This window comes from Monodon monoceros, unplaced genomic scaffold, assembly GCF_005190385.1.
Source record: "Monodon monoceros isolate NGI ecotype Baffin Bay Population unplaced genomic scaffold, NGI_Narwhal_1 Super_Scaffold_18, whole genome shotgun sequence".
NCBI lineage: Eukaryota > Metazoa > Chordata > Mammalia > Artiodactyla > Monodontidae > Monodon > Monodon monoceros.
The window spans coordinates 174,395,296-174,412,665 of record NW_021703774.1 but is presented as its reverse complement, the minus strand read 5'-3'; the positions used below and the strand labels follow the sequence as shown (position 1 = coordinate 174,412,665).

At 52.7% G+C, this 17,370-nt stretch overlaps 1 protein-coding gene across 1 annotated transcript; it reads right to left on the bottom strand.

Moving 5' to 3' along the window:
- Window positions 1-273: 273 nt before the first annotated feature.
- Window positions 274-14,775, bottom strand: ENO1 (enolase 1). The gene is made up of 12 exons (XM_029229425.1): window positions 14,627-14,775; window positions 12,114-12,207; window positions 9,552-9,647; window positions 8,092-8,150; window positions 6,342-6,411; window positions 5,747-5,880; window positions 5,138-5,360; window positions 3,813-4,010; window positions 2,976-3,177; window positions 2,459-2,567; window positions 2,151-2,209; window positions 274-704 (listed from the first exon to the last, which is right to left on the bottom strand). Exons 2-12 carry the CDS (start codon window positions 12,196-12,198, stop codon window positions 635-637), a joined length of 1,305 nt encoding a protein of 434 aa, XP_029085258.1. The 5' UTR covers window positions 12,199-12,207; window positions 14,627-14,775; the 3' UTR covers window positions 274-634.
- Window positions 14,776-17,370: the final 2,595 nt, after the last annotated feature.

Here is a 17,370-nt window from a genome sequence, read left to right as displayed (position 1 = left end):
GAGCTCTTTTCTCCCAAATTAACATGTCTGATCCTGAAGTCAGGCCTCCAGTCCGGGCGCTGCCCGAGCTGCTGCGAAGGGCACAGGCTACTCCATCTCCCACCTCTTCCCAAACCTGCCCTTCCCCAGGGCTTACTTGACGTCCTGCACAAACTCCTCCCCCCCTTCCGTCATGACACAAAGCCTCAGCTCTTGTAGAGGTGCTCCATGAATACTCAAGATGTGAGGACAGACAGACTGACGGACCACTTCATACACAGAGAGCATCCCTATGGGTCACTGAGGCCTTTTTATTTTGCACACAAAACCACCGGGGATCTTGCCTGTGGACACCTCGGAGATTACAATGCAGACACACATGGCTCCAGACACTTGGTGGAAGCGAGGTGAGAAAAACAATGATTTGGGCCAATTATATAATTGGAGAGCTAGGGTTTCCAGCAGGGTTCCAGGTGGTCAAGCTCGGCTTCTGCAGCGGGTCTAAGGAAGCAGTGAGAACGTCACAGGAAGGGGAGAGGGCAGTTAACTATCAGAGGTCCCTCAGAGCATCGGCGGGGGCCTTGAGCTGCCCAGGTGACATCAGGAGCAGGTCTAATTAGCCGACGAGTGACCGCAGGGCTCACCCGCCCACAGCTTACTTGGCGAGGGGGTTTCTGAAGTTCCTGCCGGCAAACTTGGCCTTGCTGCCCAGTTCCTCTTCAATTCTTAGGAAGCAGAAAGATAGAGAGACAGGGAGGGAAAGAGAAGTCACACCTCAATGCAGTAAGTTTTCCCACCCAGAGAAGTGGTTAAAGACACACTTCCTGCCAGGAAGTTGGGGACCCAACCATCGCCCAGTCTGTCTAACTATTCCCCTAAATTTGAGCTTCTTGGAGATGCCAGGAATAGAAGAGCATTCGGCTCTCTCCGTCCACCCAATTCACCCAACAAGTTGTCCACTGGCTGCCCCTTCGCCTTCCTTCTCTTCCCCCCAATGTTTCTGAAGGACAAAGGAGAAGAAATGGTAGGATTGCTATTTCTTAGAATATTTAAGAAAATGTTTTTTCAATGAAAGGATAACCCAGTTTCTGCAACAAATGGCACAGGGAAATAAGGAGGGAGCACTCATTAGTGTGAACTCTGTTTGGATCCTGATATCAAAAAAAAAAGGGGGTACTGATAGTACCACTAATCGTGGGCATCATCATTGTAGAGTGGTTATGTTAAAAAACAAAAATAAGTCTTTATCTGAAAGAAATATATATAAGTGAAATCATAAGATGCCTGGAATTCGCTTTAAAATTCTCCAGGAAAAAAGGGTGTAAAGAGACAAAACGTGGAGGAATACAGACAGCTGGTGTATCCAGGTAATGGGGAAGGGAGTACATTCTACTGTTCACTGATTTTCTTTTTTTTTTTTTTTTTTGCAGTACGCGGGCCTCTCACTGCTGTGTCCTCTCCCGCTGTGGAGCACAGGCTCCGGACGCGCAGGCTCAGCGGCCATGGCTCACGGGCGCAGCCGCTCCGCGGCACGTGGGATCTTCCTGGACCGGGGCACGAACCCGTGTTCCCTGCATTGGTAGGCGGACTCTCAACCACTGCGCCACCAGGGAAGCCCCACTGATTTTTTTATATGCCTGAAATTTTCCAGGATAAAGTGTTAAAGATGGGGTATGGTGGGAGGACTTATAAAATGGAAGTTCCTTTTCCCTTCAAGACTGGAATAAAATAACAAAAGGGCATGTCTCCCTGTGTTTATAGGTGCTTCCCAAGGACACACTGAGACAAAAAGGGGAGGGACCAGAACGTCAGAAGGCGCTGGAAACCCTGCTGTGTGCCCGCTGGCGATTCTTCTTCCTCTCTGTGAGCTCTGGTATCTTTGTCCACAAAGCAAGGGTGTAAAATGAGAGCATCACTAAGGCTTCCCTGTAGCTCCTCAACTTCTGATTCAGTTGTCTAAAGGGGAGCCAGTTCCCTCTCCCACCAGAAGATGGCAGCATCGTGGGGAACAGGCCCCGCTCTGGGCCAACGCTGCCAGGCTCCCGACCGTCCCAACCTAACATATCAGGGGCCAGGGCCCCTGCCCAAACCCTTGTACCAGCCCCACAGGGCCAGGGCCCCCTCCTGGAGACCAAGCAAGCCCACACACGCAGCGAAGGTAGCCCTTTTACCTGAGGATCTGATTGTACTTGGCCAAGCGCTCGGATCGGCATGGTGCACCAGTCTTGATCTGGAAGGAGAAAAGGCAGGCCACGGTTGCTTACAATGGACACTGAATCTTCATGGGCATTTTGGGCAAGGGGAGGGTGCCACGGCAGAGAGCCAGCAATTTCTTAAAGAGGATCCCTGGCCCTAGGAAGGACGGGATAAAAGGGGCACCCAGGACCCCATTCTCCCCCCTGCCCCCCAAGTCTGTGCTCAGGAAGTTGAGGTCAGAGAGAGAAGCAGGGAGCACCCTTCACCCCAGGGAGCTCTTTACCTGCCCAGTGCACAGTCCCACCACCAGGTCGGCGATGAAGGTGTCTTCAGTCTCCCCGGAGCGATGCGACACCATGACGCCCCACCCATTGGACTGGGCCAGCTTGCACCTAGAAGCCAGGGACAAGCAGACAGCATGGCTCCACTGCCTGGGCACTGTGGCCCCTTCTGGCCTCCTGAGGCCGTGACTCATCACTCCCGGTGGGGGGCCAGGGGCAGCCCTGAGCTCCCAACTGCTGGGGAAGAGGGTAACCCTCGCCCGACTCTGAAAGGCCCGAGGACCTTTCTCTGCCCTCCAGTCACGTTTGAACAACTGGGTTCAGCCTCCTCGAGGGAGAGGAGTGTGTCTCCTGACTAGCGTTCTCCGTGTGACAGTAAATCACGAGTGTAGGGCCACCAAGTGGTCAGGATTAGAACATGACCGCCCAACGCCCTGATCCCCTTGGGGCCAAAGCTTACTTTAAACGCCCCCAGGAGTCCCAGTCAGGAGGCCCCGCCCTCTGCGCAAGGGCACTTACGCCTGCAGGGACTCAGTCACGGAGCCAATCTGGTTCACTTTGAGCAGGAGGCAGTTGCACGACTTCTCGCTCACAGCCTTGGAAATCCGCTTGGGGTTGGTCACGGTGAGGTCGTCCCCCACCACCTGGATTCCCGCGCTGGCAGTGAACTTCTGCCAAGCTTCCCAGTCATCCTGGTCGAAGGGGTCCTCGATGGACACCACTGAGCAGAGCAGGGCAAGGGCGTGTTCCCTCAGCGTGGCCTCCCAGGCTGCTGACCCGCAGCACCCCAGAGCCCCCTCCTGTCCTCCCTCCCAACTCACCTGGCCTCCCAACCCCCTCCCGGGACAGGGACTGCAGTCACCTGCAATCCTGCAACCCCACAGTTGTTAAGTGGGAAACTTGCGGCCCAGGGCGGTGAGTTTAGCGCCACTGAGAGTAAAAACAGAGCTGTGGACCCAGAGGGGTGAAGACCGGGCTTCGTGTCCTGGCTCTGCTTCCACCAAGTTACTTAACGTTAAACGCAGGGACTTAGAGACGCTTCCTGGTCTGAACACCTGCTCCACCATTTGCTGTGTGCCCCTAGGCAAGTTCTAACCCACTCTGTGCCTCTGTGTCCCCTCTCCCGTGCGCATCAGGTGACGCAGAGCCCAGGAGCGCCCAGCGGTCCTGGCTCTCAAGGCTCCTTTCCTCACTGTCAGTGGAGCCAGGACCACGTTTGCTCAGGCGGCTGTTGTGACAGTGACTGGAGGCGATCGCACTGCACCACGGCTGGTCGGCTGCCCGCTCTGCTGCACCGGGCACCCCAGTGAAGGCTCCACCCACTCGCACACCTGCAGCCGCTCCGGGAGCACTCACCTGGGTAGTCCCTGATGAAGGACTTGTACAGGTTGGCCAGCTCGTCGGGTGTGATGTACCTGCTGGGGTCATCGGGTGACTTGAAGTCCAGGTCATACTTGCCCGACCTGAAGAACTCAGAGGCGGCCACATCCATGCCAACGACGACCTTATCGGTGTAGCCCGCCTTCCCGATGGCGTTCTTCAGCAGCTCCAGGGCTGGAAAGAGATGGCGGTGAGAGTTTGGAAACCAGGAGGATGGAGATAAAATTCCCCTTTAACTCTGCCAAATGGGAACCGTAACGGAAGAGGAAGAGGTGCTCTGGCCCCAAGCACCAGTTTCAAAGATTCCAGTTACTCTTTTCTGCTTCGGGGCAAGAAACGATTGGTCAGGGCCACTAGTGCATGGCCAAGTTGGAAATGGACTCTAAGAGGCTTTTTCACTGACAAGTGCTCCCAAATTTAGCACCAAAGAACAGCTGTGCCGGCCAAGATACAGTGACCAGCTGAGATCAGCTGCCCCGCAGAACTGGCTTTAAATAGAGCCAATGCTGAGATCCAAGAGGGAGCTCGCACAGCGAGGCCCCCGCTCCAGCTCTGCTGTCCAGCCCAGACTCAGGGTCGGCCTCGCTCGGCAGCGCTGCCAGTAGGGAAACTGACAGACACCGGCCCCTGTTCCAGTGTCCCCAAGACCCCCAAGATTCAAACTGCGTGAAGGGCCACTTTTTATAGGTTAAAATAGCCGAACGTCAGCAATTTCGTATGACCCAACGAGCAGGATGGACATTTCCTTCACTAGCCATCCTTGAAGGCAATGAAATATGCTTGGAACCCTACTTGTTCTCCTAAAACAAAAAATTCACCCGTGAATTCTTTTCCTAGGACTTCTGTATTCTCTACTCAACTCTCGCATTTCATCCTGTGCCTAAGGAGTCAAAGCTAAATAAAGCCTGCGCAGCGTTACGGCGGCTGAATGACCCGAAATGGTTACTGCCGGCAGCAGTCCTCATCACAGCCAGCATCCTTGAACACGGAGCAGGCTGCGAACCCTTGCCATCGCTGGGGGAGCAGGGACGACAGCAAGAAAACGAACCGCCTCCCTACCCCACCGTCAGCCCAGTTTAAGCAAATCATCAGGCCGTTCAAAAGTCGAATTAGTAAGATAATTTCTCGTGATTTGTTTTTTTAAAAAATGAAGCGCTAGCTCCCATGTCTGCAGGGTTTTGCATTTTGCTACTTAATGAACGAACGGCGGAAAGAGCAGCGCCCCTGAGGGCAGGTGTGGAAGGCTCGTAGACGCTGGGGGCGGTGCTCAGAAATCCAGGGGCTTCCTCCGGAGCCTCTACCTTCTTTGTTCTCCAGGATGTTGGGAGCAAACCCGCCTTCGTCTCCCACATTGGTGGCGTCTTTCCCGTATTTCTCCTTGATCACGTTCTTCAGGTTGTGGTATACCTCTGCTCCAATGCGCATGGCCTCCCGGAAGTTTTCGGCCCCGACGGGGAGGATCATGAACTCCTGCATGGCCAGCTTGTTGCCAGCGTGAGAGCCCCCATTGATGACGTTGAAAGCCTGTGCGGAGAGACACAAGTACAGCTCCAGGCCTGGGGGGTCCCGCCCCTCAGCAGCCCCACGACGCCCAGGTGCATGGCTCCCACGTGGGGCCCGTGCGGCTCTGAAGCCACCAGGTCTCTCTGCACTGCGGTCACTACCACCGCAAGGGCACACAACCCGACAAGGCAGGTACAATTTTCATCTCCCATCAACAACTAAGGAGATGGGTGCAGGGCGGCCGAGTCACCTGCTCAGGGTCACTCTTAGCTGGCGGCGGCGGCGGAGTTATTTGCAGCCGAGACCCCCAGAGCCTGCTCCTACCCGTGTGGAGAGTCACACGTGGGATGAGGTCAAGAGGCGGGAGGTCTCGGGACCCCATGAGAAAGCGAACACTCGCCACTCACCGGAACTGGCAGGATGACCTCGGCATTGCCAGCCAAGTCGGCAATGTGGCGGTACAGAGGCACCCCCTTCTCAGCGGCGCCAGCCTTGCACACAGCCAGAGACACGCCCAGGATGGCGTTCGCACCAAACTTGGCTAGAACAGAACAGGTTACGTTAAGGGATTTCTTACTCACCAGCCTTCCTCCTGCTGGCCGCCCCCGCCTGCACCACTGTGTGCACCCTGGATTGTATTCGGAACCTTTTCCTTTCTATCTCCTTTGCAATATTGACACCAGAAATGCAATAGCCTTCCACGTAGGCTGCTTTTTCCCCCAAAGAGAAAGCCCTTTCTTTGGTCCATGGGACTCTGGAAAATTCCACAAATTGCTCGATTATATAAAGCACGAGCCTCTTCTGAGTAACCCTACATGCCTGCTGCTGTCAGCTGGCTATGCTCCTGATATTTAAAGATGTGATTTATTAGAGTTAGGGGAGGACCACAGACAGTTACGTAATTCATCGTTAGGGACGACACGACCTCTCCCCAAAGGACTTCAAGGGTCTTCAGGAGAAGCCGCAACCTCCCTGGCAAAGACCCCACCTGAGGCCACTCACATTTATTTTCCGTGCCATCCATCTCTATCATCAGCTTGTCGATCTGCTGCTGCTCCACGACGCTCAGTTTCTACAGGGAGAGCGAGGATAAGCTGCTTGGGAGGGAGTGGGGCCTCTACCTGCATGCCCTGTGCCCTCCTGTCCCAAAGCCATCAACCCTGGGAACCGTGCAAAGCCCAGATCAGTTCTGTGTTATCCATGCGTCTGGCAGGCAAAAAAAGGGGGGAATGTCAAGAGAAAATGGGGAAGCAGAACAATGCCCTTCACTTGCTTTAAGAGCATCAGGCATTTCTCCAAGCACGAGGGATCCGACAATGCATGTTCCTCATGTCACGAAGGGGAGTCTACCGAGGGAGTCCGAGGTCACGTTACACATGAGGCAGAATTGTCTGGTTCATGCTAAAGAAGGAATTACTCCAAAGCAGTGTGACTTTTGGGGCAGCAAATAACAGAATTCATTGTTCTTTACCATCAAAGTCAGCTTCTGCTGTCACTCGGCTGCCCTCAGTGACAGCAAACTCCATCATCTGATGGGAGATACGACTTTTGTATGCAGTCCACCATCATTTAACATGATGCTTGACGACTGATGAAAATGACTATTTTTGGCAAGAGTATAAACAAAACTAGTGTCTTAAAAACTGGCTCAAAATAATGTAATAAAAGTCGGCATTACTTTAAAAACTCCGTAAGTGAATGATACCAGCATATTATTTATGTTTCTTATATAAAAGCTAAAATATGAAAGAAAACCAGAATCTGTAAGTCCATCATGCCACGTTAACAATTTGGCATCTTTGGCTTTCGTGACAAGGCATCTTTGGGTAAAGTTAGAAGCCACCCCAGCAGATGGCTTGAGGCCAACCCTCACCAAGAGTTAGACTGAAGTTTGTCTCCCCCAAGTAAAGAAAAATGTCCCGGAAAGCCCTGCTCACTGTCAGGCCAGGTGAGGGCGCTGAGGCACAAAGAACAGCGGCGTGTGGAGGGCCCCAGGAGGCCGGGAGGGAAGGTGTGTGCGGCAGGGCAGTGCTGAAAACCTCCGCCTGGGGACGATTACAGCCAGCCATGTGGGCTAGGCCACAACAGGCAAGCTGGGGAGAGGATCAGCAGAGGAGCCGCTTGCCACCTGCGTGCAGGGTGGAGCCAGGAGAGGGGCCCTACCAAGGAGGACACACAGGCCGAGGCTGGGTTTGGACCTGAGAAAGGGCCATAGCTACAGAGAGCGGGGCTGGAGGGAGGCTAAACGAGACCAAGCTGCAGAGTAGGTTGGGCTGTGGGATCCCCAGACCCACTTCACCTACAGCAGCTCCGCTTTTATCTGTTTGACACACTGAGGCTCCAAGTAGGAATTTATATAACGGAAGTTCTGCTGTTTAAAAACACAGTAAATAATTCCACAGTTCATGAAAAATGAGTCAGTCGCCACGGATACTACATTTAACGCCCCTGAGAGCCGCTCTTAAAATCTGGATCTTAACTCCCCGAAGGTCAAGATGGTTGTGGGGAAACATCAAGGCTCTAAGAGCCTCCCGTCCCTCGGATCCAATTCCATGCGCTGTTAGCCATGGACACATGGACAGGTAGAGGGTGGGTTAGGAAAGGCAAAGTTATTCGCATGCACGACAGGGAATCCAACCGGCTTCTTTAGCTCTCAGAATAAGCTCTCCATGAACAGAAAAGCCTCCTGGGCTGGCCTGGGAGGCGCTCTGATAGCATTAACATACATTAGTTATCAGGAGGCAGGTCCTACCTTGCTAACCAGGGCAGGCGCAATAGTTTTATTGATGTGCTCAACAGCCTTTGAGACACCTAGAAGGAATAATCAAATCAAATTACCGACATTAATGGAAGACAGGCTTGAGCAGCAGTGCTGGAGAGAACCACTCACCACGTTAACCCAGATATTCAGAGCCCACCAAAGACCTTCAATGGGACCTCCTTCAAATCACCATCGCCCTCTCCCCCTGGAATCGGAGGGCTTTCTGGCCCAGTCTGAGTGCTCTTACCTAGGACCCCCAAGGGTTAGAGCCGCACACAGAGCAACCATCCAGAATGTCTGAAGGGAGGTTAGTTGGCAAGACCATGCACTGGACAGGCCAGCTGCAGAGACTAAAGGACGCCCAATGTATGTATTACCTGTGTGCACAGGGCTGGTGCCAGGAACTCGTTAATATACTTAACGGGTCTGGAGACACCTGACCAGTAGAGATGGGCAGAGAAGGAAAAAAGAAAGACTGAGAAGGGAACAGGCTGGGAAGGAGGCTGAGTGAGAGAAAGAGAGGAAACAGGAAGATAGGGACCGTGCATTTGTCCTCATCACAGTCAGGGCACAGCGCTGTCCTGCTGCTGTAGGCACGTACCGCCTGGGCTGCAAGGCACCTGGGGAGAGCTCTCTGCACAAGCTGCCTCCCTACAGTGGGCCACTGGGACCCTGGCCCAGTGCCCCCAGCCCCACCTCGCCCTCGCCCGCGCCCCCTCCTCTGCAGTGTTTTTGGACTCTTTCCTAATCGCCCTCCCTGGAGAGTTGGCAGCACACGTGCCCTCCACCTGTCTACACGTGTGGCCCTTCGGAGGGCCACAAACCATGAACTGTCATGATGTTTTCGCTTCCTCTCCAGAACCAATTCCCGTCCCCATTGGGAATGCACGGTCTAGCCCTATCTGCTTTTCTGGAGTTTGGCCACACAGGTTCTATCTACAGAAAGGTGAGCACTGCCAACACAGTTTCCAGCCCGTCTGCATACAGCCCAGTGCAGGCTGGCTCTGCCAAAGAGACCGAAAGACAACGACAGCCCATCAATGATGAGCCATCAGCCAGGCCTTCGGGAGCTCTTCTCCTCCGCGACTAGACCCTTGAAGAGGCCTGATGGCCCGGAAGGCCCCCTGAGCCCTCCCGGAGGATGCGAGGCTGCCCCTTAGTACTAGATAACTTGTCTTCTTCTTCTCCCACATCCCCTGACCCAACCAGGAGTTCTTCACAGGCTGGAGACAAACCGCAGTAGAAGTAAGTGTTACGGCACCTGCCCTGAGCTACGGGGTCAGGGGTGCTGGGACCCATCAGCCCGCTCTCCCCTCTCCTCCACGTGCGGCGCCCATACTCGCTGCCCACACTCTGGGCCAAGTCAGAGGTCTGCTACCCTCAAACACAAGCCACAGGGAGCAGGAGGGAGGTTGTGGCTGCCGGGAGGCCGGCCTGGGTTCGGCCCTTACCTTTGCCCATGTAGCGCGTCTTGTCATTGTCCCGGAGCTCCAGGGCCTCGTAGATACCAGTTGAGGCGCCACTGGGTACAGCAGCTCTGAAGAGACCTGGATGTTGACAGAGGGAGGGCGAGAAATAGTTAATGACTAAGAAATAGCTCCTGCCCTCGCCCAAGTCCCTCCCTGCTCACTGAGGGAGCTGCCCTTAGGAAACAGTTACTTCCTCCCAACGATGGGAGGACTCAGACAGGCTGCTTCTCCTGCCCGTCATGTTTTTATGATTCCGCACTGCAGACACTAGAGCACAGCTGATGAATTTCGCTCTAGAGCAGAGCTTCTCAGATTTTAACGTGCACACATATCACCTGTGGGTTAAAGTGCAGATTCCAAGACAAATGGGAGGTCTGAGCCCACACCTCTTAAAGCTCCCCACGGGTGCCCCGGAGCTGGGCCGTGGACCACCCCCAGCAGCGTGGCCTAAAAGAAATACAATGCAGGCCACCTATGGGATTTAAGGTTGTCTAGCAGCTAGTAATCCACGAAAACACTGGGCTATTTTAGACAGTCCAGCTCTAGAGCACCATGTTCCCTTAGACAAGTGAGATCAGGTTGCTAGCTTTCAAGCCTTGAAAGCGCTGGCTCAAGAGGAATCTACAGCTCATCTGCCTCAGCTTAAGGAGCAATAAATGCTACTTGGGGGGAAACCAGAAAACAGGACAGACTGGAAGAGGAAAGGAATAAGCACAATAACACTAGAACCCAGTCAAGCATGCACTGCACAGTCCTGCAGATATAGAAACCAGCTGCCGGGCTAAGCCTAGACTGTGGAGCAGAAAAGCGGCAAATCTTCTTGCAGAAGGACAGACAGTGCCAAGAAAGGTACCGCAGAAATCCGGTTACACAGGGCAGAAGGGTTAGGGGAGCAGGAAGTGTAGGCAGCCTCTTGAATCTTCTTGAAACCGTTAGGGATTTCCCCATCTGAGGTATGCCGAGAACTGGGGGGTGTGGGAGATGTGAAGGCAACGAACTAAGAGGAAAAACCCAGCCAAGTATAGCAGTCATACTTGGTTGCATGCCTCTGCCACCGCACTGACTGTGTGACCAGCAGGACACACGTTCTTCTCGACACAGGCCCTGGCTTTCTCTGTATCCATCAGGCACTGGGCCAGGTGAAGAAATAAGGAAAGCAAGAGTGACCCTAAGGTCAACTGTGGACTTTGGGTGATGATGTGTCAACACACGTTCAACTGTAACAAAGGTACCGCTCTGGTGGGGATGGTGATAGTGGAGACAGGGGGTAGACAGGAATGCTCTGTACCTTCCACTCAATTCTGCTGTGAACCTAAAACTGGTCTAAAAAATAAATTCTAAGAACGAAAGAAGTGATGAAAGGTTCTTAACAAATTTATGACTTCCTGGTTTTTTTTCTTTTCTTAAAAGGATTAAGACACATAAGAGAAAGTTCCATTCATTTCAATGTCAAAAGACATTAATTTTAGTCATTTTAAAGAGTTTCAAAGAAAATTCCCCCTCCCAACAATCTTCTAGTGTCCTGGGTCTTTTTTCGTTGTTCAAAGTCCATTAATTTCCAAGTGGAAAGTTCCACTCTCTGACTAAGTGTGCCAGTTTCATAAGCTGAAAGGAAATTCTCGCCATCTTCTGAGAACACACGGCATTTGCCACAAGGCACATGCCCAGAAGGAATCATGTTCTGAGGGCACCCCGACAGTAACCAAAGGCAGACTCCTGCCCTGTGAATCTCGACTCGAGGGGCCTTCATTTCCTGGGCAAGGGGGAAGGGAGGACAGGAAGGGAAGGGTTCCACAGCCAGGCCTGTGATTCAGACCATGACTCAGCTCTGACTGGCAGGTCTGTGCTCAGCACCTCTGGGTGATTCTGCCTGAAGCTCCTTTTCCAACTTCAACCATTTAGAAAACGGCTGAGACATTGCTGGAGGTAATGCAGGGCTAGGGAAGCACTAGATTTTCTTAAAGTAAAAAAGAAAAATGGGGGAGCTTTTAAGGGTTCCCATTCTATTCTTTTCTCACGTGGGCAAATTCTCCCTACAGGGACTTACAGCCAGGTAAAAATATGAGCCTCTGGAATGTTCCAACACCCCAAAGTAAAAACTGTCCCGGATCCTCTAAGAGTGATTTCTGGAAACGCAGATAAGTGCGCTACATATACCCTTGTAGTCCCCTAATCTCTTTCCTTTACAAGGAAGAAAGATCCATCCTATCTTGCTGTATCTACGTATTTGGTCACAGCAAGCTGTGAAGCAAACTAGTGATAGGCCCTTTTAGGGACAAGGTTATCACATTACTTCCCCACCTCACTGACCTAGCAGCCAACCTGTGTTCTGCTCTACGTACCAAGAAGCACCAAGACAAGGACCTCTTGCCTTAAAACCCTCCCAACCTTCCCCCAGTGGGGAACCACAGCCTACCAGCATGTGCAGACCAGAAAGAAAGGCTTTTACCATAACAGATGTTTTCTTGCCTAAGGCTCTGTCATTTGAAGTTTTAAAAAATGGAGCGTGGTGCTAGGGTCTATAGAAACAAAGGTGGCCCATACCTTTTGAGGTGTAGAGATCAACCTCAACAGTGGGATTCCCACGAGAGTCGAAGATCTCTCTGGCGTGGATCTTGAGGATAGACATGGTGAATTTCTGTGGGGAAGCACAGTCCATATTTTCCATAAACCATAATGCAGTCTCAACTCATTATGTAAGGGGTCACTTCTGAGGATCCCTAGACTAGAAAGACCCTGCATAAACTAAAAACTGCATGTAGGAAGGCTGACTGGAGTGGGAGAAAATGCCTGCTGGAGAGCACCGGGAATTGTTCCTAAAAAGTAGGTAGGGGCAGCTCTGCAAGGCCCTAGTAGTTCAGGTCTTGTCCTACTGGCAAAGAAAGCCCGGCAGTGCGCGTGCTGGCGGGCAAGGTTCACACGTTGATGGCGTGCAGAGTGCCTGAAGAGGAGAGGGTCTGAAACCGGCTGTCATTAGTTACCAACGAGGGTAGGTGCAGGGCCATGGGAAAGGGACCAAATCAGGACCAAGGGGACGTGAGGGCCACAAGCAAACCCATCTAAGATTAAAAAAAAAAAAAAGGGGCGGGGGTGACCAGGAGGAAAATCTGGTTTGTAGTGGAACAGTGAATTAAAAGTTGGGAACACAGTTCATCAAGTAAAACCTGAGGTAGCAGGAGAATGCTCAATTGGTCGATGTTGGATAATCAGAAATTCTGAGTTTGGAGGCCAGGAATGAGCTGCTTGGTCTATGTGCTGTGATCTTTGCCAATTTCTGAGCCTTTCAAACCTCAGAGTATTTGGGTCTTCGGCAAGACAGGGCAAACAAATAACATTATCTAGTCAGTGTTGCTTTCAATGGGCATTTCACCCCATTTAAAAAACTTAATTATGAAATGTTGTTATCGGTAACTAGAGAAAGGATTCTATCTTTGAGCGCCAGGATACGCCAAGGGAAGCGCTTTCCTTTGAAAACACCTTTAGAAAAAAGGGGAGGGGGGTGGTTTGCAGCTACAGAGAACAAATATCAAGAGCTCAAAGAAAGCCCCTTTCTTGCTTTTTTCCCCCAGAGGCTCTCCAAGGAACAACAGAATTGAACAACTTGTAGGACTGAAGTGGAGGGGAGGAACCAAATCAGCGTTTGGAAGCCATTATCTAGCTGGGCTCCTCTCCATTATCTTCTCTGGAATGTTCTGAAGCAGCAGATGGCATCTTTTTAAGTTTCAAAATTAGATACTGAAGTCACTTCTGTGGCTTTGTTTTTTCTTTGTAACAATGGAGTTTTACTCATTAGCCAATAAAAAGGTATCTAGTTTTTATCTCAAAAAGGCAAATTTGCTTAAAATCTTTTAGTTTTAAAATTTTAGTTAACTTTGAGTTTTGGTAAATCATATACCCGTGTGTAACAATGACCACCCCAAAAAAGTCCCCAGAGGCCATTTCCAGTCATTGCTCCCCCCTGCATCCCCCATGCCATCACTGACTTACTTCACAGATTTTAGATGCACTTTTAAGCACATCTTCATTACACTTCCTCATCATACAGTTGTAAGATTTCATTTCTGGTTTTATTTTAGTGATATAAAACAAGGCAGTCGACTGACTTCACGATGTGAAAATAAAATTCAACTTATCTTGAAATTAGATAGAAAAACTTTTCTCCGAAGTCATTAAAATGCAGGGAGCACAGGCAGGGCGGAAGATGGGTCTGACTAGGAGCCTGCACAGCCTTTTATCTGCCTGAACTGAAGCCCGGACCAGGGGCAGCACGAGCACACCGGGCAGCCGGGGCCTAGGTGTGCCCCGGAAGCAGGTCAACCGGCTGCCCACACCGCCCAGGGGGAAGAGACCACATTGCAGAGGAAGCAGCGAACAGGAAATTTTCTTAAAGTGCATCCTTTTTATGTCAGATCAGGGGCCGATTGTTGGTGGCCAGCGCAGGGAGCAGGGAGCGCCTCGTGCCCGACTTGGGCGAGGTCGCCTGCAGGGCTTCCAACGACCCCCCGGCTCGCCTGCAGTCCCCTCCAGATCAAGTGCCTTCTGAAGGCAGATCAGTCCCTGCTCATTCCGGAGCAGCAAAGGGATGGACACTCAGGCGCCAGGCCGAGGGCCACCAGCGGGAGGCACGGGCGCGGGGATGGGGTGGGCTGCAGCTTCCCGGGCATCTCTCCTTTTCCGGCCCCCTTTCTCCATTTTCGGAAGGGCCTGGCTTTAATGAGCACGCGGGTTAGGCCTGGAGGGCTCGCTAAACCTTCCACCCTCACCGCCTGCTGTCCTGGTGACCGCGTGTTCTACCTCTAACCTCCCGGGACAGTGACGCGGCCCCGTACTCGTAATCACAGGCTGAGCAGCACCTTCCCCTCAGGAGAAACCGGGCGCCGCGCCCCGGCCTCGGGCCGCAACTCTGGCCCGGGGAGGCCGCTCGCGCGCGCCGACCCACCCCTTCCCCGCCGAACCCCCGGGCACGCCGTCTGAGGCCCAGGAGCGCCCGCGGGCCCGGGGCACCCACGCGCCGCCTGCCCGGGCGCTTGCTCGGCAGCCCTTCCTTGAGTTCTCACCCGGCCGCCTGAGGTCGCCGCACGAGAGAGAAGCAGAGGGTGCTGCGGGCACCGAGGGCAAGCGTTAAGGCGCAAGGTCCGGACGTTCCAAGTACCGCGAGCTCGTCTCCGCTCCGCCGGCCTGGACTTCCTGCCCAGCTCGAGGGGACCCCGCCCACTTCCCGCCCCTCAAGCCCACCCCCTCAGCGCTGCCTCGCCATTGGCCCGGCGCGCCGTCACTCGGGCCCTCGCCTCCGAGGGAGGGGTGGGACTGCGGGCGCCGGGAACTGGAAGAGGGGGCGACGTCCCGGAGAGTTGGGGCGGGGTCGGGCTGGGCGTCCCAACTACCCCGCGGCTATGTGGGGATGCGGGCGAGCCCCCGTCCGCCTTCGCTCCCGCCCGCCGCTGGGATCCGCGGCTGAGCCGAGTCTGTGGCGCCGGGGCCCGGGAGGTGGGGCGGGGCGGCGCGGCCGGCATGAGGGCTCGGGGCTCCGTCACGTACTCCGAGTCCCGCACGCACGCCGCGTCGCCCCGGCGCCGCACGTCCGGCCCACGACCTTGGTGACGACCTTCGCGGCCCGCCTTTTCCGGCCGCCCCACCCGTCGCCCCGCAGCGTGGTGCCGGAGACCCCGGTGGCCTGGACACATTGGCGGCCGCGCGCCCGGACCCAGCTCCCGGGCCGCGGGGTCGCGAGGCCGGCCACGTGTGCCCACCCGCGCCTGCGCCCTGCGCGCCCGACAGCCCGCCAAGGTGACCCGGTCCTTTTGTCCTTGCGTCGGTCACACAGGAGTTATTAGGCCAAGAGCCGAAAGGATGTTCGCTTTCCCTTAATTACAGCTAATACTTTTTGAGCGCTTCCTACGTGCCAGGCACTCCACGTGAATGCCCAGGGTTAGTTCATTCTTCGGCTCTTGTTTATGGTGGATCTTGAAAGTAAGCTCTATACCTCCCTTTCCCATACACGTGAACCATACTTGTACTGATTTGGGAATGGAATTTCACACAGACTCGGGGAATTTCTCAAAGTTCAAAACAGGTAATATTCCAGAGTAGTTTGACAAATGAAAAACAAGCATGAGTGCGTGCAGTTATTTTCCCCTTCTGATGAAGAAAGAACCGATACCATTTCAAATCAGTTATGCAGCATATCTCCCCCCGACCCCGCAACACACACTCAAGGGAGGGCTTCGTTTTATGATAGAGTTATTTTTGTATTTTCTTAGTGCTCCTCTTGGTCTGTAAGTCTGAGAGCTAAAACAATGTCGTTCATCTCCATACTTAACCCATTGCCTTGCATGGAGAGATTCGAGTGTATATTTGATTTTAATTATTATTTCTTCTGGTCAGCTGCAAAAACTGCTTTTATTCCTTAATTCCTAGCCTTGGGTAAAGCTGAAGACCTACTGAGTCCACTGTATTTGTTTTCCATTGACTAAGAAGAAAGAACTTTAGGATTAAATTCAGCAAAAAAACAACAAGGAAATTGTAAAATGTTTCCTAAAGAATTATGTGAATTTTGCAAGCAGGGTTTGTGGTTTCCCCAGCAATACACTGGTGTTTCAGACTGCTTAAGACCAAGATCCCAGCCCCATGACCCAGTAGCTAAATCAACAGCCACTATCTCCTAAACCTTAAGAACTCAACAGAAATCAGACACTTAGAGCTCTTATTTTCAGAGCAATTCTAAGGTGTGGCCCTGAAAGGGCTCCAAAACAATCTCTTTCATTTTATGTTAAAATGGTTAGAGAGATAAAGATAGAAAGACATGGCTCTTATAACGGGTTTCTGGCCACAACCAGTGATTCCTAGCAGGAAATCAGATGTAGAACATGATCTCAGACTGCTGCTGTTGCAAGATTCTTGGAGGCCACAGCACAGTGTTCTGAGCCAGCACTTCGACCTCAAATTGTAGCTCAGCTGTTAATGAGATGTGCCCTCAGATCCTTTCCAAAATCCACAACCTGCCAAATGCCCTGCCTGTCTCCACAGCTCCTGAGGCTTTGCTAGCAGGCTGTGGGACTCGTGTGTGCCTTCAGTCCAGTGCAGGGGCATTTACCTTGTTACAGGCATTTAGTTGACAGTATGCTCATTGAACAGTTTTAGTGCAGTGGCATACCAAAGGCTGGTGGGCAGGGAGGGGAAACGTGTGTGCAAGGCTATTGTCAGAAGACCACACTGCAGGTAGGGCCTGCATGACATCTGCAGGGGGACATCAGAATTGAGGGAAGATGAACCTGCAGCAGCCTATGACCCACCTGGATTACTGATTCTATCTGTGGTCTGCGCACCCCTGGGTGAAAACTGCTGGTCGGTGGAAAAAGTGACATACCTCTTTTGGAAGGCAGGTCTTCAGACAGATAGGAAACTTCTGGGTTGGAGAAGCAGCCCAAGGGAGATCAGATGAGTGAGGAAGGCCCTCAGGGGATCTAGGTGGATCGCCCCTCCCCTTAACAGACTAGGAAGTTTTTGTGTTTGTTTACTACTGAGGACAAAGAATGTCGCCTGCCTTATCAGTAAACAAAGGATGTTACAGCCATCAAGTCATCAGCCACTGCAGCCACCTCCAGCACTTTGTGGGGATTCAGGGTGGAGAAAAATAAGATACTGGCCCGAGATGGTTAAGGTGCATCTCAAAAGAATAATTTCATTTAGCCCGGATTCTTGTATCTTCCCATACACAGAAAAGTACTAAATTCATTAATTTGAGATGTCCGGGTTTTTCTGTAATTAGCAGTAATCTCTTGCTGTTCAACTACCTGGGTCT